General features: G+C 38.4%; 4 protein-coding genes, 1 non-coding gene and 1 pseudogene across 6 annotated transcripts; 5 read left to right on the forward strand and 1 right to left on the reverse strand.

The window, feature by feature from the left end:
* Window positions 1–853: 853 nt before the first annotated feature.
* Window positions 854–7972, forward strand: LOC104770213 (uncharacterized; annotated as a pseudogene). Its single transcript, XR_015592240.1, has 5 exons — window positions 854–982; window positions 1306–3046; window positions 3505–3521; window positions 4077–4971; window positions 6067–7972. The product of XR_015592240.1 is annotated as an uncharacterized LOC104770213 (transcript).
* A 166-nt stretch (window positions 7973–8138) lies between these two features.
* LOC104772358 (uncharacterized) lies at window positions 8139–15781 on the forward strand. Its single transcript, XM_087503614.1, has 8 exons — window positions 8139–8228; window positions 8509–10494; window positions 11322–11332; window positions 11742–11784; window positions 11869–13253; window positions 13297–13319; window positions 14671–14848; window positions 14946–15781. Exons 2-8 carry the CDS (start codon window positions 8557–8559, stop codon window positions 15565–15567), a joined length of 4200 nt encoding a protein of 1399 aa, XP_087359740.1. The 5' UTR covers window positions 8139–8228; window positions 8509–8556; the 3' UTR covers window positions 15568–15781.
* A 199-nt stretch (window positions 15782–15980) lies between these two features.
* Window positions 15981–19559, forward strand: LOC104770217 (uncharacterized). Its single transcript, XM_087505893.1, has 3 exons — window positions 15981–16042; window positions 16361–17794; window positions 18911–19559. Exons 2-3 carry the CDS (start codon window positions 16410–16412, stop codon window positions 19557–19559), a joined length of 2034 nt encoding a protein of 677 aa, XP_087362019.1. The 5' UTR covers window positions 15981–16042; window positions 16361–16409.
* A 2378-nt stretch (window positions 19560–21937) lies between these two features.
* On the reverse strand, window positions 21938–22085 carry LOC109131161 (uncharacterized). Its single transcript, XM_019241832.1, is given in 2 exon segments — window positions 21938–22036; window positions 22038–22085. Coding segments are annotated over 2 exon segments (147 nt in total).
* On the forward strand, window positions 21947–25338 carry LOC104770218 (DNAJ heat shock N-terminal domain-containing protein). Its single transcript, XM_010494610.3, has 2 exons — window positions 21947–22096; window positions 22375–25338. Exon 2 carries the CDS (start codon window positions 22423–22425, stop codon window positions 25138–25140), a length of 2718 nt encoding a protein of 905 aa, XP_010492912.1. The 5' UTR covers window positions 21947–22096; window positions 22375–22422; the 3' UTR covers window positions 25141–25338.
* A 163-nt stretch (window positions 25339–25501) lies between these two features.
* TRNAP-UGG (transfer RNA proline (anticodon UGG)) lies at window positions 25502–25573 on the forward strand. The gene has a single exon. It is a non-coding gene; the product is annotated as a tRNA-Pro (tRNA).
* Window positions 25574–25619: the final 46 nt, after the last annotated feature.

A 25619-nucleotide genomic window follows, 5' to 3' on the forward strand; every position in this document is an offset into this window, starting at 1 on the left:
GGCAGATCTATTTACATTATGACATTTTTTTTGTTTCTTTCCAAAAATCTGGTTTTGATAACAAATTTATTAGATGTAAAATGTAAATATAGTGACAACAGATTTGTTTTAAGTTATATTTTTCAGTCATATTTTTATTAATTATATATTTTTTTTTATAAATCATATTTTTAAACTCATATATTTAAAGCATATTTTATACATTTAATTTTCCTAATCATATTAGAAATTTAACATCATATTTTAAAATCATATTTTTATATATTAGATTATATTTTCATAAATCTTATTTTAGTACTTTTTATATGCATTATTTCTTAGTTATAATTTCATACATTTTATTTTTAATAAAACTTATTTAAACTATATAATATTAAACTTCATATTTTAAAATCACATCATACATAATATTTTTATAAACATCTTTTTTAATATTACTTTTATACATTATATTTTAAATCATATTTTATTTTTATAAATTATATCAAAAAAATAAACATCATATTTTAATCATTTTCTAGTTTTCATTAATTATATTTTTAATTCAAAATATTAAATACTATATTGTTATTTCGTTTTTTGAAAAAAAAAAAATTTTAATAAAAATTTCTGGATTTTATTTTTTTTACTTAAAGTTGTGTCATCCTAGTTATTGGATAGGATGAAGTGTTAAAACTAATAATTAATTGCTAAATTTGTGTCAAACTAGTATATTTTCACTTTTTTTATTTTACTATTTACAAAATAATAAATATATAAAAATTTATCTGATCAAGTTAAAAATTTATAAATAGGGCCAAGTCATTTTCCCGCCAATAGATGAAAGGGCTAAATCATTTTTCCCGCCAAACAAATTGATACAATTCTCGAGAAAAAATGTGATATTTTTCTCTTTAGTACTAAATCCCACTTGCCTACTTTGATCGTCTCTCCTTCCCTTTTCCGGCAAAAGCCTTCGCCACCGCCGACGCCGACGATTGAGGTTAGCTTTGCTTGCGTAAACTGCACTATTTCGGTTAGTTGATAGTTGTATCTCTCTGTGTTGCATTAGAATCTGAGGGTTTAGGTGTTTTCCCATTTATTTGTTTCCCAGGGTTTCAGATATACAGTGAGGCTCAGTTAGTTTAGGCGTCTGAATCTGATTACTTTCTTGTGTGTTTTAGATGCTTCACACTTTCGACGTACACTTTGTGTTTTTAGCGGTTTCAAAGTTTAGCCCTTTTTGAAATTTTAAATTCTGCAGGAACCCTAGAGGAGTTAGTTGTCTTCTCAGTTGCTAATTGTTACTTTTTTTTTGATAATTAGATAACACTTCAAACAAGCTTCTTAGAGGGAAATCTGTTTCAGAGACTTTGATGACAGGGACTTCTTCTTCTTCTGACGATGAGACTGCATTTTCTTCAGCTTGTGCTGTTGTGAGGGTTGGTGAGAAGAGAAAGATGAACGATTTTGCTACAGGTAGCAATACTAGAGATCGTAGTGTTTTACATAACAATAGATTAGGGTCAAGTGATAATGAAGATGCAGGCAGGGGAGAAGAGCCGGCACAACCAAAGACTACTGAATCTGTTGGTTCAAAGTTTAATGATTTTGGTAAGCTGAAGGAAGAAGCTACCTTTGCGGTTGGCCAGACTTGGGCTCTTTATGATACAGCGGATGGGATGCCTAGACTGTATGCTCAGATCAGGAAAGTTTCAGCTCCTTCCTTTGGGCTTAGGATCACATATCTTGAGCCAGATCCAGATGATGAGAAAGAGATCCAATGGTTTGAAGAAGACTTGCCTGTTTCTGTTGGTAAGTTCAGGCTTGGACAAAACCAGAACACCAAAGATCGTTCCAGGTTCTCTCATCTAATCCATTGCGATGAAGGAAGCAACTCTGCTCATTTCACTGTTTTCCCAAGAAAAGGCGAGACTTGGGCGCTTTACAAGAACTGGGACATTAGCTGGTCTTCAGAGCCGGATTCTCACCGTAGCTATGAGTATGACTTTGTTGAGATTTTGTCAGATTACGCTGATGGAGCTGGTGTATATGTTGCGTTCTTGCATAAAGCAAAAGGCTTTGCAAGTGTGTTCTTTCGAATGGGAACTGGTGAGGCAGACATATCTCAGATTCTGCCTCACAGTTTGTACCGGTTCTCCCATAGGGTTCCTTCCTTCAAACTGACTGGATATGAAGGACAAGGTGTGCCAAAGGATGCTTATGAGCTGGACCAAGCTGCGTTGCCAGAAGCAATCGAAGAGATACTTGTCCCTTCTCAGCTTACCGTTTTAAAGTCTAAACCAGAAGCTCTCTGCTTTCCTATCGATGGAACGGATTTTCAAACTGGGCAGATTTGGTCTTATTATAAGTGGGACATACGATTCCCTGTGTTCTACGGTAGAATTGAAAAGATCACATTAACTCAAGCATTCGAGCAGCCTGCAGAATATACACTACGCATGAGTCAGTTAAAGGCCACTCCTTTCCCTGAGGATGTCATCCCATGGGATGACAAGAAAATGCCTGTTGGTTGTGGAACTTTCTCGGTGATGAAAGGTACCAAAATATTCTCTCCTCATGAACTTGCGCAAGAGATGTCGCCTGAAATCTCCATGGATGGAAAGGAATATACCATTCTTCCCCAGATTGGCGATGTTTGGGCCATATACACCGACTGGACTCCTCACTATGAGGCTCATTTCTTGAATAGATACTATGACTATGATATCGTGGAAGTTCTTGATGACACCTCGGACTATAAGGTTATGGAGTTGGAGCCTGTGTCGATCTCTGGTAAAGATGATAGAACATTCTTTAAAGCAACTAAGATTAGGCAGCGTGAAACTGATTCGGAAGAAGATGGGTCAGAAGTGATATTTACTATCCCAAAGTCGAAAAGGCTCACATTCTCGCATCAGATTCCTGCCTCCATTGTAACCAAGGAGATAGACGGAGATCTGAAAGAGCTTTTTGAAGTTGATTGTAGAGGTCTTTGTGTAATGAACTTGTCTTCAGACTATAGACGTGAGCGTTTGAATCAAGCAGCGAAGGAAGTGAGGGAAGGGTAGGGAAGCTTTCCTTTTTGTTAGCTTTTGGTGCATTGTTGTCCAAAAGGTTTGTTCTTTGGTTTAAGATCTAAAAGACCTGAAACTTACTTAAGACTTTCTCCATGTTCTTTGCATGTTCTTCTTAAGTCGGATCAAATATATGGAAAATCATGTATTTTGAGGACGTAGTTTGTCCAAAACAGAACTTAAAGAAAGTTTTATATCTAAATCAGACGAGTCAACCTGTGGCTGTGACAGATGCATATTTTCATATGGGTATTGACATGATTTCATGTTTACTAGCTTAACCAAAGTCCTAATTTTTTAAAAAATGTTTAAGCTCAATTTGTAAAAAAGGTTACTTTGCTTGATGACCACACTGCTACAGTGCTACCACCAAATAAATGACCAACCTATGATCATTCAGTAGTGCGTACTGCGTACGCTTTTGTCTAAAATGTGAAATGAAATTCAGTATCCCATCTCTTAAACGTAACTAGATATGGCTGATTAATGTGCCCCAATTGTATTTGATTAAACATTATTTAATTTTGTCACAGTAGGATGATATATGATCCTTGGGATCTTTGGGGGTTTTAACTTTTTATAAACAAGTTAAATTAACAGAGAGGTCGTCATTATAGCTGAAACGGGGGTGCGAGCACAAACTTGACAGAAGTAGTATAGATACTTGTCTTCATCGAGCGCTGAGATTTTCTTCGACCCGTGTGCTTAATTAGTATTTGTCTTCACTCTCCCTTTTCCGGTAAAAGTTTCCGCCGCCGACGCCTGAGGTTTGTTTCTGTTCCGTTAACTGATCTAATCAGTTCCTTGATTTGTACCTACTATGTAGTCCCTGAATCTAGGGTTATTGCTCATTCTATGGTTTAGGTGAGATTAGGGTTTTTTTTAATTACTTCCTTCTAGGTTTGAGATGCTTCACATTTATGCTTGTCTTTCATCTTATACACAACATAGATTTAAGTCTCCATGTCTATTCTCTTACCAATGTTTTAGTATCTTATGGCCATTTTGAATCTTCTGCAGAACCTACAAGAAGAAGAAGAAGTTGCCTTCTTTTAAGTGCTTATCAGTTCTTTGTTTTGACGATGTATGTCACTTCTTCTGACGGTGCTACAACATTTTCTTCATCTCGTACTGGTAATTTTCTCTCCCCTGGTTTGAGCTGTGCTGCGAGTAGAGAGAGGAACGAGGATGGTGAAAAATCCAATACTAGTAAAGTGAAGGACTTTCAAACTGGACAGATCTGGTCATATTACAGTGGCAAAGATGACTTGCCTCTGTACTACTGTAGGATTGAGAAGATCACTGTTACTCAAGTATTCGAGCAGGAAGCAGTAGTCAAAATATGTGTACATCGGTTAAAGGCTACTCCTTTCCCTGATAATGTCATTCAGTGGGAGGACAAGAAAATGCCTGTTGGTTGTGGAACTTTCGTGGTGTCTAACTCATTCGAAAAATTCACTACAGATGATGTCTCACTTCAGGTAGTGCCTCAAACCTCCATGGATGGAAAGGAATATACCATTCTTCCCAAGATTGGGGATGTTTGGGCCATATACAGATTCTGGACTTGTCACAAGGAGTTCGAGGACATGGGTTCCTGCAGCTATGCCATTGTGGAAGTTCTTGATGACACCTTGGACTATAAGGTTTTAGCGTTGGAGCCTGCGTTGTTTTCTAATGAAGAGACAGGTAAAAATAGAATCTTCAGAGCAGCTGAGAGTAGGAATCCTGATTGGGACGGTGAGGATGGGTTGGAAGTGAGATTTACAATCCCCAAGTCAAAAATGCTCAGGTTCTCACATCAGATTCCTGCTACTCGAGTTACCAAGGTGATAAACGGAGATGTGAAAGAGCTTTTTGAAGTTGATGCTAGAGCAATACCTTCAAACGTGAGGTTCCAAGACCATGGAGCATAGGGGGAAGTGAAGGAAGGGTAGACAGAGAAGGATTACTTTTTGTTAAGCTTTCGGTGCATTTTGTCAAAAAAAGTTTGTTCTTTGGTTTAAGATCTGAGACCTGAAAAACTTATCTAGACTTTCGTCATGGTTTAAAAACTCATGCTTCTTTTGTTGGTTCAATGTCAATCTAGCATTTGCTCTCTTATTATTTTGAAGGTTTAAAAATCTCTTGTATAAATGTGCGATTGAGCTAAATTAGTAATCAAGAGCAAGTAGCCTTAAGGTGATTTCAGCCGTTGACAACTTCACATCAGTTCAAAACTTAAAGCTAGTAAACTTGAAAAAGTTTAAAACTTTCTCATACTGATTTTGCATACAAATAAAGTTGGTCCGTAGCGGTTCGTAGTCCGCCTTAAAAATAAAGCGATCGAGATCACAGATGGATTTGGCCGCCCTCACCGCAAGTTACCATTCAAACCCACACTGATGATGATCCACTGATTCTCGTCCACTGAAACTAATCCATTGAAATTAATTATTTTTATAATCAGGAAATTAATAATTTTCCCGCCAAATGGACCATTCTCGGGGAAAGTGGGATATTTTTCCCACGATTTACTTCACTAGTCTCTGATAAATTCACTTCACTCTTTTTCCGGCAAAAGCCACCGCCGACGACGACGACTGAAGTTTGCTCTGATTGCCTAAATTGATCGAATCGGTTCGTTGACTGTATCTAGAATTTTTCATTTTGTTTAATTTCTAGGGTTATTGCTCAATTTAGGGTTTAGGTGTGTTCTTGCATTTTCCCCAATCCTTGAGTTTTGGGTTTCATACAAAGAAGCTAAATTTAGGGTTCTTATTACTCTCTTCTAGTTTCCAGATGCTTCACACTTCGTGTCTTGGGCGAAAGTTTAGCCTCACTTTTGATAAATGCGTGATTTTAGAAGTACCTGTTCGCTAATTACCTAAGTCATATTCATCTTATACAAACATAGATTTATGTCTGTCTCTGTCTATTATCCCTTACCATTGTTAAAGTATCTGACAGCCATGGCTGTAATTATATTTTTTTCAGGTTACCCTAGAAGAGGAAGTTGACTTCTTGATTGTTTGATGATGGGTATCACTTCTTCTGACGATTCTGTAACATTTTCTTCAGCTTGTGCTGCTGTGAGTGTTGGTGAGAAGAGAAAGAGGGAAGAACATGGTGCATGTAGCAATCCTGGAAATGGTGGTGTTGTACATAACAATAGAAGAGGGTCAGATGCAGGCAGGGGAGAAGAATCGGCACAACCAAAATTATCTGACTGTGGTGCTGGTCCAAAGTTTAACGACTTTGATAAGCTGCGGGAAGAAGTGAACTTTGCCGTTGGTCAGACCTGGTCACTTTATGATGCAAAGGATGGGATGCCTAGATTGTATGCTCAGATCAGAAAAGTTTCAGCTCCTTCATTCGGGCTTAGGATCACATATCTTGAGCCAGATCCAGATGATGAGAAAGAGATCCAATGGTTTGAAGAAGACTTGCCTGTTTCTGTTGGTAAGTTCAGGCTTGGACAAAACCAGAACACCAAAGATCGTTCCAGATTCTCTCATGTAATCCATTGCAGTGAAGGAAGCACCTCTGGTCATTTCACTGTTTTCCCAAGAAAAGGCGAGACTTGGGCTCTGTTCAAGGACTGGGACATTAAATGGTCTTCAGAGCCAGATTCTCACCGCAGCTATGAGTATGACCTTGTTGTGGTTTTACCAGATTACGCTGATGGAGCTGGTGTATCAGTTGCGTTCTTGCATAAAGCAAAAGGGTTTTCAAGTGTGTTCTTTCGGATGGGAACCGGTGATGCAGACATATCTCAGATTCTGCCTCACAATTTGTACCGCTTCTCCCATAGGGTTCCTTCCTTCAAACTGACTGGAACTGAAGGACAAGGTGTGCCAAAAGACGCTTACGAGCTGGACCAAGCTGTATTACCTGAAACAATCAAAGATATAATCGTCCCTTCACATCTATTAGGGAAGTCAATACCAGAAGCTCTCTGCTTTCGTAGTGGGGGAAAGGTTTTTCAAACTGGCCAGATCTGGTCATATTACAACAAATATTATTGGGACTTTCCTCTGTACTATGGTAGGATTCAGAAGATCACTTCAACTCAGGCATTCGAGCAGGCAGCAGTATTTAAACTACACGTAGCTCGGTTAAAGGCTGCTCCGTTCCCTGAGAATGTTCCGTCGGAGTTAAAGAGAATGCCTGTTGGTTGTGGAACTTTCTCGGTGAAGAAAGGTATAGAGATACTCAGTCCAAAAGATGTTTCACATCAGATAGTGCCTGAAATCTCCATGGATGGAAAGGAATATACCATTCTTCCCAAGATTGGCGATGTTTGGGCCATATACACACGGTCTAATAGCATTGATGCTGAGGACTTGGGAAAGATGGTACGATTATGACATTGTGGAAGTTCTTGATGACGCCTTGGTCTATAAGGTCTTAGCGTTGGAGCCGGCATTGTTTGTTAATGAAAATGAAGATAAAACAAAATTCTTGCGTAGGCAACATGATTGGGACAAGAAGCCAGAAGTGACATTTAGAATCCCCAAGTCAAAAAGGCTAAGATTCTCGCATCAGATTCCTGTTTCCCGAGTAACCAAGGAGATAGACGGAGAATTGAAAGAACTATTTGAAGTACTTTACTCTGATGCATTACCTTCAATGGCAAAGGGGAAGTGAGGGAAAGGATTAGTTTTTGGTAGCTTTGTTGGTGCATTTTGATGCAAGTATGTTTTTATTTATCTATATGATGTCAAGAAATAGATAAATAGTTTTTGGTAGCTTTGGTCTGGAATTGTCTCTCACTAAATGTCTTACATGTGCAAGTTTGTTGCAGCAATGTGTTGTTGTCGACTTTATCTATCTGTTTTTTTTTTCTTTTCAGACTTGAGTTGATCTCTCTCTCTGCTGATCACATATTTCGACCTTGTTGAATTTTCAATTTTCTCGTTTACGGTTTTATATAAGAGAAGCCTTTGGGTCTTTGTGTAATAGTACTTGGATTTTGTTTCCCGCCAAATGTTATTGTCAATGAACTTTATTTACCGCGAAAAGAATATTAGATTTTTTTTTTTTTTTTTTTTTGGTCTTAAATCGAGAAAGAAGAACACTGAATATAATTTATTATTAATCCGCTCGCGTTCACTTTCATTCACTCTGTACTTAGCCTGACAAAGGTCTCCGCCGCCGACGATTGCGATTCCCTTTTTTTCGCCGTTGTTGGTAAATTGATCGAACCTTTTCGTGAATTACATAACTCTTTATTTGTTGTCGTCTGTGTCGTAGCCTGAATCTAGGTTCTCGGGTGCCGTTTAGGTTTCTCATTGTATATCGAATTTGATTTATTAGGGTTCTTATTCTTTAGATTTTAATTGCTTCAACTTTTTGTTTCTACAAGTATACATCTCTATTATCAATAGGCGTTTTGTATATTCGCATCTCTGTTTACATTATAGTTTATGTGTCATATAGTATCTGATAACCAGAAATTGTATTTATGTAGGAACCCGTAGAGGTGGAATTTGTGTTTCCTTGAGTGTTTACTTGTTTGATGATGGATACCACTGTAAATGAGCTTCTTACAAGGAAAAAAGCTGTTCAGAGCCATCAGATTAGGAGTGGTTTGGTTGCATCGGTACCTACGAATCAGCAAGAAAAGGCTCAGGATTTCTCTTCGCAGCAACAGCAACATTTTCCAAGTAAGAATCTTGAATCTGGTTTGAGCTTTGCTGACAAAGTTGGTGAGAAGAGAAAGAGGAATGATGAGTCTGGTGTAATGGTTAACACTGAGACTGGAAGTAAGTCTGAAGATATTATTGTGAATCTTAGTAAAATTGGCAATAGAATTGTGGCGGAGAATTTTGGAGGTGCAAGAGAAGAGTCTGGAAGCGGAAAGCAACTCCTTGAGGTAGAAACATTGCCAAATGCCATGAAAAAGAATGGTCAAGTGAGAGCTGCATTGGGGAACTCTCAGAATCTTGAGGCAGATAACAAGTCTGGTTTATGTCATACAAGTTCAACAGTTGCAGTACAACCAAAGACTTCTGGTCCAAAGTTTAACGACTTTGAAAAGCTCCGGGAACAAGTTAACTTTGCTGTTGGTCAGACCTGGGCTCTTTATGACACAGCGGATGGACTGCCTAGATTGTATGCTCAGATCAAGAAAGTTTCAGCTCCTTCCTTTGGGCTTCGGATCACATATCTAGAGCCAGATCCAGATGATGAGAAAGAGATCCAATGGTTTGAAGAAGACTTGCCTGTTTCTGTTGGTAAGTTCAGGCTTGGGGAAAATCAGAACACCAAAGATCGTTCCATATTTTCACATGTTATTCATTGCAATGAACTAAGCAACATTCGTTGTTTCAGCAGAAGTTGTTATTCCTTCAACAATCGTCATTTTAGTGTATCCCCTAGAAAAGGCGAGACTTGGGCACTATTCAAGAACTGGGATATTAAGTGGTGTTCAGAGCCAGATTTTCACCGCAAAAATGAGTATGAGTTTGTCCAGATTCTGTCAGATTACGCTGATGAAGTTGGTGTATATGTTGCATACTTGCATAAAGCCAAAGGGTTTGCTAGTGTGTTTTTCCGAATGGGAACTGGTTATGAAGGCATATTTCGTATATTACCTCGCAGCTTGTATCGGTTCTCCCACAGAGTTCCTTCCTTCAAACTGACTGGAGTTGAAGGAAATGGTGTGCCAAAAGATGCTTACGAGCTGGACCAAGCTGCGTTACCAGAAGAAGCAATCGAGGAGATTATCGTGCCTTCAAACTCTGAGAGTGATATAAAGTCTAAACGTCAAGCCATCTACTTTGCTAGCAAGGGGAAGGTTTTTCAGACTGGCCAGATTTGGTCATTTTACAGTGGTTATGATGATTTGCCTCTGTACTATGGTAGGATTCAGAAGATCACTTTTACTCAGGCATTTAAGCAGGATCCACAAATCAAACTACACATAGGTCGGCTAAAGAGTACAAGGTTTCCTAAGGATGTTATCGCCTGGGAAGATGGGCAAATGCCTGTTGGTTGTGGAACATTCTACGCAAGAAAAGTTCTAGAAATAATCACCCCAAAAGAGGTTTCACATCAGATGATTCCTTCAACCTCCATGGATGGCACTGAGTATACCATTCTCCCCAAGATTGGTGAAGTTTGGGTGATATACAGATACTGGAGTTGTCACATTGATGTTGAAGACTTGGAATTTGGTCTTTATGACATGGTTGAAATTCTTGATGACAGTTTGGACTATAAGGTCCAACTGCTGGAGTACGAATCCTTTTTTGATGATGATGAAAATGGGAATAGGATGTTTAAGGCATGTACGGAGTATACTGATAACGAGGATGAAGGGTCGGAGCCAATATTTACGATCCCAAAGTCGGAAAGGATCAGATTCTCGAATCAGGTTCCTGCTTCGCGTGTAAGGAGAGAGATGGACGGAGAGTTAAAAGAGTTTTTAAGTGTTGATTATAGGGCAACACCTGTTAACGTTATACACTGTCGAAGTTGAACAGAGGACTTGAGAAAAGAAAAGGGACGGAAAGCGCCAAGGATTACCTTTTTGCTAGCTTAGCTTTTGGTGCATTTTTTGGGGAAAAAGGCTTATGTATAAGAATCTTAAGACTTCCCTCTCATGATGTTTTAGTATGATGTTATGTGATGTGATGAGACACAGCAAGTATTTGCAGCTTGGTATGTAGTAATCTATCTCGGTTATTGTGTAGTTTGATAAAACGGAGAGGTGAAAAAGCTTTTTGAAGTTGATTCTAGAGTTCAAACGCTAGGTTTCAAGACTATGAAGCTAAAGTAGTAATCACAAGAGCATTGTTGTGGCCTTTTGGTGTGATTCTAGCCGTTTGCAGCTTCACATCAGTTCAGAATAAGAAAGTAGTAAACTTGAAAGTTGAAAACTAAAAGCTTCACACATACAAATTTCATCTTTTATTAATCATGTAAAATAGTGTGAGATCCGTAAAATAAATTAAAAATTGGAATTATTAACAAGAATTATTAAAGTGATTAAACTACACAACAGTCTCTGATGATTTTCCCGCCCAATGGACTAATCTCGGGAAAAGTGGGATATTTTTTCTTTGGAGGAGCTAGGGGAACCTGCTACAAGCTAGCCGACGACGACTGAAGTTTTGCTCTGGTTTCGTATTGATCCAATCGGTTCGTTGGTTTCATGTTTTTAATTTCTGCATCTCTCTATGTCCCACTCCGAATCTAGGGTTTAGGTGTTCTCGCATTTTCCCCAATCGCGAATTTTGGGTTTCTTCATAACTACAAAGACGCTTCATTTACATTTAGGGTTTGAGATGTTTCACACTTTGTGTTTTGGGGGCACTTGACTATTTAGCCTCACTTTTGATTTTTGAATTACCTGGTCGTTTGTCTAAAACCTAACTACCTAAGTCATCCTCATCTTATACAATCATAGATTTATCTTTACCAATCGTGAGTTTTAGGTTTTATATCTACAAAGAAGCTAAATTTAGGGTTCTTATTACTTTCTTCTTGTGTCAGATACTTGATTTTGGATTTACCTGTTAGCTTGTCCATTACCTAACTAGCTAAGTCATTCATCTTATACAAACATAGTTCTGACGGCAATGTCTATAATTGTCTTTTCTGCAGGGTTAGCCCTAGAAGAGGAAGTTGTCTTCTTGATTGTTTGATGATGGGTATCACTTCTTCTGACGATTCTTTAACATTTTCTTCATCTTGTGCTGCTACGAGTGTTGGTGAGAAGAGAAAGAGGAACGAATATGGTGCAAGTAGTAGCAATCCTGGAAATGGCGGTATTTTACATAACAATAGAGATGCAGGCAGGGGAGCAGAGTCGGCACAACCAAAGATTTCTGACTCTGTTGGTGGGCCAAAGTTTAACGACTTTAGTAAGCTGCGGGAAGAAGTGAACTTTGCTGTTGGTCAGACCTGGGCTCTTTATGACACAACGAATGGGATGCCTAGACTGTATGCTCAGATCAGGAAAGTTTCAGCTCCTTCCTTTGGGCTTAGGATCACATATCTTGAGCCAGATCCAGATGATGAGAAAGAGATACTATGGTTTGAGCAAGACTTGCCTGTTTCTGTTGGTAAGTTCAGGTTTGGGAAAAGTCAGAACACAAAAGATCGTTCCAGATTCTCTCATCTTATCCACTGCAATGGAGGAAGCAACACTGATCATTTCACTGTTTTCCCAAGAAAAGGCGAGACTTGGGCTTTGTTCAAGAACTGGGACATTAACTGGTCTTCAGAGCCAGATTCTCACCGCAAATATGAGTATGACTTTGTTGAGATTTTGTCAGATTACGCTGATGGAGCTGGTGTATCTGTTGCGTTCTTGCATAAAGCAAAAGGGTTTGCAAGTGTGTTCTTTCAAAAGGGAACTGGGGATGCAGACATATCTCAGATTCTGCCTCACAGTTTGTACCGGTTCTCCCATAGAATGCCTTCCTTTAAACTGACTGGAGCTGAAGGACAAGGTGTGCCAAAAAACGCTTACGAGCTGGACCAAGCTGTATTACCCAAACCAGAAGCTCTCTGCTTTCGTAGTGGGGGAAAGGTTTTTCAAACTGGTCAGATCTGGTCATATTACAGTTATTACTGGAACTTTGCTGTGTATTATGGTAGGATTCATAAGATCACTTTTACTCAGGCATTCGGGAAGGCAGCAGAATTTAAGTTACACCTAACTCGGTTAAATCCTACTCCTTTCTCTAAGGATGTGATCAAGTATAAAGACAAGTATATGCCTGTTGGTTGTGGAACATTCTTTGTGAGGAAAGGTATCGATGTCATCGATCCTGATATTGTTTCACGTCAGATAGTGCCTGAAACCTCTATGGATGGAAAGGAATATACCATTCTTCCCAAGATTGGCGATGTTTGGGCCATATACACATACTGGTCCGAAAACATTGATGCTGTGGCCTTGGAAAAATGGTTTGAGTATGACATTGTGGAAGTTCTTGATGACGCTTTGGGCTATAAAGTTTTGGCGTTGTCGCCCGCATCATTTGGTAATGAAAATGAAGGAGAGAAACATTTCTTGCGAGCAGCTGAGCATAGGCAACGTGATTGGGAGAATGAGTCAGAATTGATATTCACAATCCCCAAGTCAAAAATTCTAAGATTCTCGCATCAGATTCCTGTTACCCGAGTAACCAAGGAGATAGACGGAGATTTGAAAGAGCTTTTTGAAGTCCTTGATTCTAAAGCATTACCTTCAATGACATAGCCCAAAGGGGAAGAAGTGAGGGGAAGGATTACTTTTTGTTAGCTTCTGGTGCGTTATGTCAAAAGGTTTGTTTTTTTTTTGGTATAAGGTGACCTGAAAACTTATCTAGAATTGCTCCATGGTTTAGAAGCATGCGCTTCTTTTGTTGGTTGGAAAATCTATGGAAAATCATGTATTTTGAGAAGGTAGGAGGATACTGTTTCTTTTGTTGGTCAAAACTCAAAAGGTTAAGTAGTGGTTTTGATGAGAAGGAATGGATCCATGTTTACTAGTCACTTGATCCGTCGGTAGTTTTCTATCTATATGACGTGGTAGTGAGCAATCTGAATGATTATATTTATCTTTTAGAAGAGAAAAATCTAATTTACATGCAACATATGAAGTTACAATGCATTACTCTGAAAACGATTTCACCATGATCACATATAGGATTCACGATATATGTCTCCCATAAGTTTGTATCTATAATTTGAGTATCTCGGAATTAAACCTTAAGCATGAGATCTTTTTATCAATTAGAGGACCAATTGGACTCAACAATAAATTGACACTTTTTGGGGATTTAGAAATTGTTTTTTATTAAGAGAATACGGATATCACTGTAGCTGGGAAGGGTTTAGGGAACAAACTTGACAGGAGTAGATATATACTCTTGATGCTTCATCGAGCGCCGTGTTTTGCATTAACCAATGTGCATAGTGTTCGTCTTTAGTGCATGCAATGATGATTCTCGAGTAAAGTAGGATAAATCTTTTAGAGTAGACAAAGTAGAAGATGAACATTTATTTAGTTTTGACCTGGTCATTTAATTGTAATATTGCATATATATATTTAATAGTTATGTATTGTAAAAGTAAAATCATTAAATAGTTATTTGATTTTGAAAATAAAAATGCATTAACTACGCTAAAAAAATCATCGTTTTCTACTCAATCTAAATAATATATAAGTTACAGGAGGACCATGTTTTCCTACTCAATCTATTTATCTACGACTTAAGGTTTGTTCTTGGTTGCGTAAATTGATCGAATTGGTTTGTTGATTGTATTGTATCTATTTAAACATGTTTTATTGTTAACTTCTGTATCGCTATGTAGCGTCTGAATCTAGGGTTTAGGTGATGTTTGAGTTTCATAACTACAAAGAGGCTTGTTTTAGGATGTTCATATTACTACTCTCTTCTAGTTTGAGATGCTTCTCATTTTCTTTTTATAAACTCAGGTTCTGCGTGATTTAAGGAATAAACGCTTGTTCACTTATGCTTGTTCACTTATGCTAAGTCATTCATCTTATATTTAAGCATAAATTTATGCTTGTTTCAATATGTACTATCTTACCAATGTTGAAGTATATGATTCTGACGGCCATTTATGAATTTGTGCAGGAACCTTAGAAGAGGAAGTTGCCTTCTTTGAGTGCATTCGTCCCTTTGTTTGATGATGGATCATGTCAATTCTTCTAACGGTGCTTCATCTTGTGCTGATAATTTTCTCTCCCCTGGTTTGAGTCCTGCTATGAGTGTTGTTGGTGATAAGAGAGAGGGGAAGGAGTGTAGTGGCGAAAGTAGCAACAACACTAGTGTTATACATAATGGGTAGGTCTTTCAAATAGGCCAGATTTGGTCATTTTCCGGCGATGATAGTGATTTGCCTCTGTACTACGGTCTTATCAAGAAGATCTCTTTTATTCAGGCAATTGAGCAGGAGGCAGGAGGCAGCATGTAAGCTACACGTAAGTGAGTTAAAGTCTACTCCTTTCCCTGAGGATGTGATCCAGTGGGACGACAGGAGAATGCCTGTTGGCTGTGGAACTTTCTATGCGAAAAAGGCCCTCAGAAAGATCACTCCAGGTGATGTTTGGCAGCAGATAGCACCTCAGATGTCTGTGGATGGAACAGAATATACCATTCTTCCCAAGATTGGGGAAGTTTGGGTGATATACAGATACTGGCATCAATTCATGGAGTTCGACAAAGTTGGTTTATGTAGCTACGACACTGTTGAAATTCTTGACGACACCTTGGACTACAAGGTCTTGCTGCTGGAGCACGAGCCCACTTCCGATGGAGTTCTTGACGATGTTCTGCATTTGCCGGAAAATATGCATTTTCAGGCGGTTAAGGAGTATACGTATAACCTGATTGATGGGTCGGAACCGATATTTACGATCCCAAAATCAGAAAGGCTTAGGTTCTCACACAAGGTTCCTGCCTCTCGTGTTACCAGAGAGATACACGGTGAGCTAAAAGACCTTATCAAAGTTGTTTCAGCAGCATTGCCTAGTAATCTGCAGGGGACTTCAGACTTTGATTGAACAAAGACAAGTGAGGGTCACAGAAGCCCAAGGGTTCCTTTTCCGTTAGCTTTTGTTACATTTTGTTGCAAGTATCTTTTTATTTATCTATCTGTATGATGTGAAATACTAGCAAAGTAGTTGTAGTGCAACTGTGCAAGTATGTTGCTGTAAGTGTAACGTGGTGTTGTAAACTTTATCTACCTGTTGTTTTTTTAAGACTTAATGTTATCTCTACCTTGTTAAGTTTTGTTTTCATTTACGATTATAAAAATCATTGGTTCTTTGTAGGGTCAAATTATAAAATATTTGATGTGTTTCCCGCCAAATAAATGTCACTGTTGATGAACATTTACCGCCAAAAGAGAAATTAACACTTTGACTGAATATATTTACTTTTTCATCCGTTCACTTTCACTACTCTTTAGTCTTCCCGACAAAAGTCTCCGCCGCGGACGACTGCGATTTGCTTCTGTCGCCGCCGATACCATTGTTGGTAAAATTAATCGAACCCATTCGTGGATTGTTTTTTTTTTTTTACTTGATGTCGTCTCTGTGCTATAGCTGAATTCTAGAGGGTTTATTAGAATTTTCTAGCTTTTTTCGCACATTGGGTTTTCTCGTTGTTGTAGAGAGAAGTTGATTTTAGGGTTCTTACTACGTTCTTTAGACTTGATGAAACGCTTCTTTTTAATTTGAACTTTCTTCTTGTGCGTGAGATGTTCTGCAAACACACATCTTCTTGTCTATTCGGCGCCTGTGTTTTCGTGTTTCTGTTTAGACCGATTCTAACCAGATGCTGTATTTTCTGTAGGAACCCGTTAGAGGTGGAATTTGTCTTCCCTTGAGTGTTTAATAGTTTGATGATGGATACCACTGTAAATGAATTTCTTAGAAGGCAAAAGGCTGTTCAGAACCATCAGATTAGGAGTGATTTGGTTGCATCGACACCTATGAATCAGCAAGAAAAGGTTCAAGCTTTCTCTTTGCAGCAACAGATAACAATCCCAACTAAGAAGAATCCAGGCATACATTTCTCTGGAAATGAAAGTTCCCCTGGTTTGAGCTGTGCTGGCAAGGTTGGTGAGAAGAGAAAAAGGAATGATGAGTCTGGTGAAATGGTTAACACTGAGAATGGAAGTAAGTCTGAAGATATCATTGTCAATCTAAGTAAAGTTGGCAATAGAATTGTGGCGGATGGTTTTGGAGGTGCAAGAGAAGTGTCTGGAAGCGGAAAGCAACTCCTTGAGGTTGATCTTTGCAAAGAAACATTGCCAAATGCCATTAACAAGAATGTTCAAGTGGGAGCTGCATTGGGGAGCTATCAGAATCATGAGGCAGAGAATAACTTTGGTTTATGTGATACAAGTTCAGAAGTTGCAGTACAACCAAACACTTCTGAATGTGCTGGTCCAAAGTTTAACGACTTTGATAAGCTGCGGGAAGAAGTGAACTTTGCTGTTGGTCAGACTTGGGCTCTTTATAATTCAAAGGATGGGATGCCTAGACTGTATGCTCAGATCAGAAAAGTTTCAGCTCCTTCATCCGGGCTTAGGATCACATATCTTGAGCCAGATCCACATGATGAGAAAGAGATGCTATGGTTTGAAGAAGACTTGCCTGTTTCTGTTGGTAAGTTCAGGCTTGGGGAAAATAAGAACACAAAAGATCGTTCCATGTTTTCACATGTTATCCATTGCAATGAACTAAGCAACACTCGTTGTTTCGACAACACTTGTCGTTTCATCAACACTTGTCATTTTAGTGTATCTCCTAGAAAAGGCGAGACATGGGCGCTTTTCAAGAACTGGGATATGAAGTGGTCTTCAGAGCCAGATTCTCACCGCAAATATGAGTTTGAATTTGTCGAGATTCTGTCAGATAACGCTGATGAAGGTGGGGTATATGTTGCATACTTGCATAAAGCCAAAGGGTTTGCTAGTGTGTTCTTCCGAATGGGAACTGGTTATGGAGGTATATTTCGTATTTTACCTCACAGTTTGTATCGGTTCTCCCATAGGGTTCCTTCCTTCAAACTGACTGGAGTTGAAGGAAATGGTGTGCCAAAAGATGCTTACGAGCTGGACCAAGCTGCGTTACCAGAGAAAATCGAAGAGATTATCGTGCCTTCAAACTCTGAGAGTAGTATAATGTCTAAACGCCAAGCCATCCATTACACTAGCAAGGGGAAGGTTTTTCAGACTGGCCAGATTTGGTCATTTTACAGTGGTTATGATGATTTGCCTCTGTATTATGGTAAGATTCAGAAGGTCACTTTTACTCAGGCATTTAAGCACGATCCGGTAATCAAACTACACATAGGTCGGCTAAAGGCCACGCGTTTCCCTGCGGATGTTGTCGAGTGGGAGAACAAGGGAATGCCTGTTGGTTGTGGAACGTTCTACGCAAGGAAAGTTCTAGAAATAATCACCCCAAGTGAGCTTTCACTTCAGATAAAACCTCAAACATCTATGGATGGCACTGAATATACCATTCTGCCCAAGATTGGCGAAGTTTGGGTGATATACAGAAACTGGAGTCGTGACATGGATGAGGAGGACTTTGATTATGGTCTGTATAACATTGTTGAAATTCTTGGTGACACCTTGGACTACTATAAGGTCCAACAGCTGAAGCAAGACTCCAGAGAGTTTGATCGTAAAAAAGAGAATACGTTGTTAAGGGCAGTTAGAAAGAATGAGTCTTACGAACTAGAAGGGTCGGAACCAATATATACGATCTCAAAAAAGGAAAGGATCAGATTCTCCAATAAGGTTCCTGCTTCACGTGTAACCAAAGAGCTATACGGAGAGTTAATAGAGATTTTATGTGTTGATTCTAGAGCATTACCTTCACACCTAAGTGCTCCAGACCACTGAGCGAAGATAATGAGGGAAGCCTATGACTACTTTTGTTTGTAGATTTTGGTGCATTTCGTGAGAAATGGTTTTGTTTTTTTTTCCGGTTAAGAATCTTAAGACTCTCCATGATGATGTAAGAATCTTCTTATCTATGATAATGTAATAGCAAGTATTTGCAAGTTGGTCTGAAATTATCTGTAAGTAGATTAGTTTTTTTGAGTTGAAAGTAGTTAACTCTTTCTTGCATTTGTTGCTCCAATGTGATGAGGTTTTTGTTGATCTGCTCTTTCAGACTTAAGTGATGGGTCGGAACCAATATTTACGATCCCAAATCGGAAGAATCAGATTCTCGAATAAGGTCCCTGCTTCGCGTGTAACAAAAGAGATGCATGGAGAGTTGAAAGAGTTCTTAAGTGTTGATCATAGGGCAACACCTTTTAATGTTGTAAACTGTTGAACAGAGGAATTAAGAGAACTGTTGGCCAGATTTGGTCATTTTACAGTGGTAACGATGAATTGCCTCTGTACTATGGTAGGATTCAGAAGATCACTTATACTCAGGCACTTGAGCAGGATCCTGTAATTAAACTACACGTAGGTAGGCTAAAGGCTACTAGGTGCCCTAAGGATGTTATCGAATGGGTGGACAAGCAAATGCCTGTTGGTTGTGGAACATTCTACGCAAGGAAAGTACTCGAAATAATCAGCCCAAGTGAGGTTTCACATCAGATAATTCCTCGAACCTCCATGGATGGCACTGAGTATACCATTCTCCCCAAGATTGGTGAAGTTTGGGTGATATACAGATACTGGAGTAGTCACACTGATGTTGAAGACTTGGAATTTGGTCTTTATGACATGGTTGAAATTCTTGATGACGCTTTGGATTATAAGGTCCAACTGCTGAAGTATGAATCCGTTCATGATGTTGATGATTTTGAATGTGAGAATATGTTGTTTAAGGCATGTACGGAGTATACTTATAACGAGGCGGATGGGTCGGAGCCAATATTTACGATCCCCAAGTCGGAAAGAATCAGATTCTCGAATAAGGTTCCTGCTTCGCGTGTAACAAAAGAGATGCATGGAGAGTTGAAAGAGTTCTTAAGTGTTGATCATAGGGCAACACCTTTTAACGTTGTAAACTGTTGAACAGAGGAATTAAGAGAAGAAAAGGGACGGGAAGCGCCAAGGTCCCTTGGGCCCAAGGTTTCCTTTTTGTTAGATTTTCTGGTGCGTTTAGTGAAAAGGGGTTTGTTGTTTTTGGTTTTTAGAACCTTAAGACTTTCACCATGATGTAGAGTATGTTCTTATCTGTAATTTGAACAACAAGTATTTGCAGGTTTGTTTAACTATTTCTTGCATTTTACCTTTTTAAGACTTAAGTGATCTCTCTGCTCTGCAGATTGCAGTTTCAACCTTGTCAAGTATTCTCATTTACGAGTATTATCTTGTCAAGTATTCTCGTAAAAATCATTGGCTCATCTTTGGTATTTATAGAAGCAATACCTACAAACGAGCTGATTCAAGACAAATGTGACTCGAAAACAAAGAAGCGAGGGAGGTTAGCAAAGGGTTCCTTTTTATGCTTAGCTTTTTGGTCACTTTTAGTCAAAACTCGTTTGTGTTGTAAATTGACCTCTTTCTACAGGTTTCTCTAATTTTTCTCACTTACCATATGCGCTTTGAGTATATTAATTAGAAGAACATTTGGTGGAAGTAGCTTAAGTTAATTAATTATTCTTGAGTATGGTTTTAATACGTTTCAGGTGTTAAAGCCTTAGCTGATCTCAGCAGCTTACTGATTTCGACCCTTCTTGTTATATATTTCTCATCAGGATTTAAATTGATCGAAAGCGGCTTGGTCAGACGGTTAGCTCATGCTCGTTTTTCCGAAAGGAGATAGCTCAAGTTTTTTTAGTTAATAAATAGTTCATGGCCTAGATTAATAAATTTTTTTTTATTAATTTGTTAGTTTTAAGCATATATTAAACAATCTTTCTAAAAAATAATTTTGATATGAATTTTGTTTAGATTTTATAGTGGAAACATAAAAATGGATATTCTTAAAAAAAAAGAATCCAAAATACATATTTTTGAAGGAAAATCATCAAAAATTAGAGGGGTATATTCAATCTAATATTTCGAGTGATATGTATTTTCATGAGATTTTAAATGATTTATTTTAGGTAAGTCATATGATTGTTGCACAAAAAAAAAAAAAAAAAAAAAGGTAAGTCATATGATTTATTGTAAAATTCTTTCAAATCCCAGGTAAAACTAATACAAAGTACTATAAAACTTAAAAAATTGCAAGTTCAAGTTCATGCTTATGAAACTGAATTTTGGAAAGTATGAAATTTAAAAACATAAGCCATTAAGAACTAAACTCAAACTCTTCGTTTAGAACTTGTAGGAGTTGGTGTTGTAGATGTTGGAGAGAAAATACATGTTGATTTGAATTTTGATCTCAAACACACAGAAATTAAACTAAGTGAAGAACACTACTAAAAAAAATTACATTGAGTAGTGGTGACGAAATAGACTAAGGTGAACAAATTAATATGGAATAAGCATTCATCTACATAATTAGAAGTCTAGATTACAATTGGTTTAATTGACAAAATAGTTTGAAATTGACTCTACAATCAACCATACATTGTTTTCCCTTTACATACATATCTTGGTTAAGCTGATCAAAGATCAAACGAATGTTTTCAAATCATTTAACAATGCAAAATTAATGACCGATGATGTACATAATCTGGACACTTACTCACAATTTTTGCCAAAATAATTGTAACATTTCTTTAAATATTAATTTAACTTGCATATTATAGATACAAGGATGTTTGACCAAAAGAAAAGATACAAGGATTTAATTAATTATTTTTATATTGACATATTATTGAGTTTTGAGATTTTGGATAATAATGTCTCTAAGCAATGTAAAAGATATTGAGTTCTTTAATCCTTGTTATTTTTTCTTAAATCTATGTTAATTTTTGTTAGAGTTTATTTCAACAAAAAATATAATTATTATTCTGGTGTCCTCTTCAAGACATTATTATTCTTGTTTTTTTTGTAACTGATTTAATAAAATATTAATTAAATCTTATTTTAAACTAATTTTGAAACAAAAAAATATTTAAATTAACAAATTCTCTCTATGAATTAATAATTATTATTTTATCGATAACTGAATAGATTTTCACGGTCTCGACATTGTTAATTTATAAAGTGTTTCTTGTAGATGTTAAATATTTTTGTTCTAAAATATTTTAAAATAAATTTATTTCAATTTTTTATATATATATAAATCAGAATTTTACTCAAAACCCTAAAACTACAACATCAAACTTTTATTAGAAAATGACATTTATATCCAAAATTGGATATAAAAGTCTTTTTCAGTGTAAAGAAAATTACCAAATTATCCTTTTATTCACAAATTAGTAGTAAATTAGCTATATTTGAGGGGCTTTTACGCAAATATAGAAGAATAAAAAGTTATAATGACCTTAAAATTGCTAAAAATTACAGTAAAACCAAAGAAGCATATAAACTGTGAGGTGTTCCCCCACAAACGAAGACGACGACAGATTTCAGTCAAAGAGGCAGTTGGGCATCCGACGTGAGCTCTGACGGTGCCCTATCTCTCTCTCTCCCTTTCTCCATACTCCGGTCCGGTGAGTCTTTCTCTCTCTCTCTCACTCTGTGTTATTCTCTCACTCTTCAGTTGTCGTTTTGATACCTGAAATCGTTTAGTCTTCTCTATAATGTAGTCTTTGGTTTTGTCAAATGCTCATTATTTCACCTTCGTCTCGGAAAAATTCGTTGTGTTCCTCATGTCTGAATTGAACGTGTTCGTGTTTTTTTGTTGGAAAACTTTGTTTTGTCTGTTTCATTTTTTTTAGTTTTTTTTTTTTATGTTCTTACAGTGCTGAATTCGAATTTGTGTATGTAGGGTTTTAGCAAGAGACTAGATTTTGAAATCTGGGTTGTTTTTTGAAGTATGAGTAACAAAGATGAGGCTCTTCGAGCCAAAGAACTAGCAGAAACTTACATGAGCAAGTCAGATTTCACAACTGCTCGTAGAATTGCAATAAAGGCTCAGAAGATGGATGCAACTCTTGAGAGTGTAGTTTCTCGAATGATTATGGTGTGCGATGTGCATTGTGCAGCATTGGAGAAATCTGGGGATGAGACTGATTGGTACAAGATTCTTCAAGTCGAGCAAAGTGCAGATAACATAACCATCAAGAAACAGTTTAAGAATCTCGCCCTTAATCTCCATCCTGACAAAAACAAATTCCCTGGTGCTGAATCTGCTTTCAAGATCATCGGGCAAGCTCAGACGCTTCTTTTGGACAAAACTAGTAGGAAGATTCATGACATGAGACGAAAACCCGTTTTCAGAAGGCCTGCACCAGCACCTTCGTTTCAACCCCAACAAGCCCAGGCCAGACCTTTTCCCACTCAGCGTGTTTTCCAGACCAATGTTAATAATGCCACAGCAACTAGGAAGATGCCTGAACACCAGAAAAAACCACCTCAAGCTCAACCTCAACCAACTGGGTTTGATGCTAGCTCGACCTTTTGTACCTCGTGCCCCTTTTGTAGCAGGAAGTATGAATTACAGAGGGAATTTCTCGACAAACTAATGAGTTGTTTGTGTTGCAGTAAGCAATTCACTGCTTTTCAAGAAACGTTCCCTGGTCCACCAGTTCAGACGACTTTTGCATCTTTCCAAAAGAGCAAGGCTCCAACTCAAGAGGCAACCAAGGCACCGGAGAAGCAGCCGGAGAACTCTGCCAAGGTTTCCTCAAGTAAAGAGAATGCTACAGCAAAAAACTCGGGTACTTCTGCTGAGAACACCAATGGAAAGAGAAAGAGGAAGAAGATGGTCCAATCCAGTGACAGCTCTTGCAGTGAGAGTAGCATTGAGTGCAACGAAGGTCCAGCTGGTGGACAAAATTCAGGGTCTACCGATGGACAGCATTCACGGAGGTCAGTCCGTAACAAGCAGCAGGTTTCATATAAAGAGAATAAGAGCGATAAAGAAGAGGATGCAGAAAGTGCTGAGGAGTCTGATGTCAGAAAGAAGTCACCTGAGAACCAACGGCCTACAGAAACCTTACCAAACGGTATAAACAGGAAGAAGAAGATAAAAGAAGACCAAGTGGGAAGCTCTCGTGTTTCTGATGCCTGTAATGTAGCAAAGGATTCAAGTTCAGGGAGTGCATCAGATGCAGAGATTTTTGAGTGTGAAGATCCTGATTTCACTAACTTTGAGCTGTCGAGGGAAGTGATGTGTTTCAAAGCTGGTCAGACATGGGCAATGTATGATGACATGGGTCGAATGCCTCGTTTCTATGCCATCATCAAAAAAGTCATAAGGAAACCTAGTTTCATGCTCAGAATACAATGGCTAGAGGCTACACCAGATGATGAGAAAGCAATAGAGTGGGTTCGCAAAAACTTGCCCATCTCTGTTGGTAAGTTCAAACTTGGTGACAAAATGGACACAAGTGAAACTCCATCGTTCTCTCATCTGATTCACTGCAGAATAGGAAGCAGGAATGATAGTGTCATGGTATACCCAAGAGTAGGAGAAACATGGGCTCTCTTCAAGAACTGGAACATCAATTGGTCTTCTGGTAACCCGCGTTCTTCCCATGAGCATGAGTATGAGTATGAGTTTGTTGAGATTCTGTCAGAATACGTTGAAGGCGTTGCAATAGAGGTTGCGTTCTTGCGTAAAATAAAAGGCTTTGCAAGTGTCTTTTGTCGAGTTGCACCGGGTGGTGGTGGTGGATCATACACATTTAAGATTTCTCCTCATGAGTTGCTTAGATTCTCCCACAGAGTTCCTTCAACCAAATTGACTGGCAAAGAACGAGATGGAGTTCCCGTTGGTTCCTATGAGCTCGATACAGCTGCAGTACCACATAAGATTGAAGAAGAACCTGTCCCTGTCTTACGACAAGCTGCCAAGTCTAACCAAGTACATTGCTCTCCGCCTTCATCTGAGCCAGACTGTATGGTCATTCCTAATTTTCAGTTCCACAACTTCAGCGCTGATAGATTAGAGGGGAAGTTTGCACCTGGCCAGATATGGTCATTGAACAGAAAAGAGAATGACTTGCCCAAGTGTTACGCCAAGATTCAGCACATAGTATGGAGGCCGGTATTCAAATTGCAGATCAGCCTGCTAGAGCCAAAACCACTTCTTGAGAACGTTGCACACTGGCGAGACAAACAAATGCCAGTCAGTTGCGGGAATTTTATTTTGAAGGAAGGCCGGGACGAGACACTCACTGAAGTGACTGGTTTTTCACAGCAGATTAAGGCAGAACAACATCATTTCAGGAAAGACGAGTACATTGTCCTCCCCAAGACCGGCGAGATTTGGGCATTGTACAAGAACTGGAGTGTGACAATCAAGGCCGCAAGCTTGAAGAAGTGTGAATACGAGGTTGTTGAAGTTCTTGATGAGAATGAGAGCAACATAGAGGTTATGATGTTGGAACGGGTGGATGGATTAATTTCGGTATTCAAGGAAAAACTGGAAGGAGGCATCGATGTGAAGAAGAAGATCCCGAGGTGTGAATTGTTGAGATTCTCTCATTGTGTTCCTGCATTCCGCTTAACTGGAGAGAGAGATGGTACTCTTAGAGGCTATCTTGAGCTCGATCCAAGTGCGTTGCCCCTTCACTTGCGCAGATCTTAGACTAATTCTCGTAGGAAGGTTTATTTCTTTGTTAGTAGTTGGTACTTGGTAGTAATGGCTTTTACATTTTGTCGAAATGTGTAGTCGTAGTCTTCAGTTCCAGATTCAGACTTTAATATCCATCCAAAACATGTGTCTAATTCCAGTTTTAGTCAACTTAAAACTGTGGAACATTATGTTGAAAACCCCCTTTTCACATATTTGTGCCTCTTGCTTTTGTTTCATCAGTTTGTGTAAAATACAGCATTAATGTCTGTTGACTTCTCTCTCAACTTTCGTTCTTTCTCGTTTAGGCTGATGGAAAACGCAAGTCAGGGACAGTGAAGATATATATTCGTTTAATGCTACTATGAAGCAATAAGGGCGTTTGGTCTAGTGGTATGATTCTCGCTTTGGGTGCGAGAGGTCCCGAGTTCGATTCTCGGAACGCCCCATTTTTTTTTGAACAGTTTAAAGATATCTGGTAAGAAACACTTCTC

This window comes from Camelina sativa, chromosome 20 (assembly GCF_030686135.1).
Source record: "Camelina sativa cultivar CO46 ecotype springtype chromosome 20, ASM3068613v1".
In the NCBI taxonomy this organism is placed as follows: domain Eukaryota; kingdom Viridiplantae; phylum Streptophyta; class Magnoliopsida; order Brassicales; family Brassicaceae; genus Camelina; species Camelina sativa.

Bases quoted from the DNA above. Each gene is read 5' to 3' on its own strand.
- LOC104772358 (XM_087503614.1), top strand. From the start codon at position 8,557: ATGATGGATACCACTGTAAATGAGCTTCTTACAAGGAAAAAAGCTGTT. The intron at 13,320-14,670 runs GTTTGTTTTTTT...GCCTTCTTTGAG, and splicing joins CTGGTGCGTTATGTCAAAAG to TGCATTCGTCCCTTTGTTTG. The intron at 14,849-14,945 runs GTAGGTCTTTCA...TCTTTTATTCAG, and splicing joins ACTAGTGTTATACATAATGG to GCAATTGAGCAGGAGGCAGG.
- LOC104770217 (XM_087505893.1), top strand. From the start codon at position 16,410: ATGATGGATACCACTGTAAATGAATTTCTTAGAAGGCAAAAGGCTGTT. The intron at 17,795-18,910 runs GTATTATGGTAA...GTCATTTTACAG, and splicing joins GGTTATGATGATTTGCCTCT to TGGTAACGATGAATTGCCTC.
- LOC104770218 (XM_010494610.3), top strand. From the start codon at position 22,423: ATGAGTAACAAAGATGAGGCTCTTCGAGCCAAAGAACTAGCAGAAACT.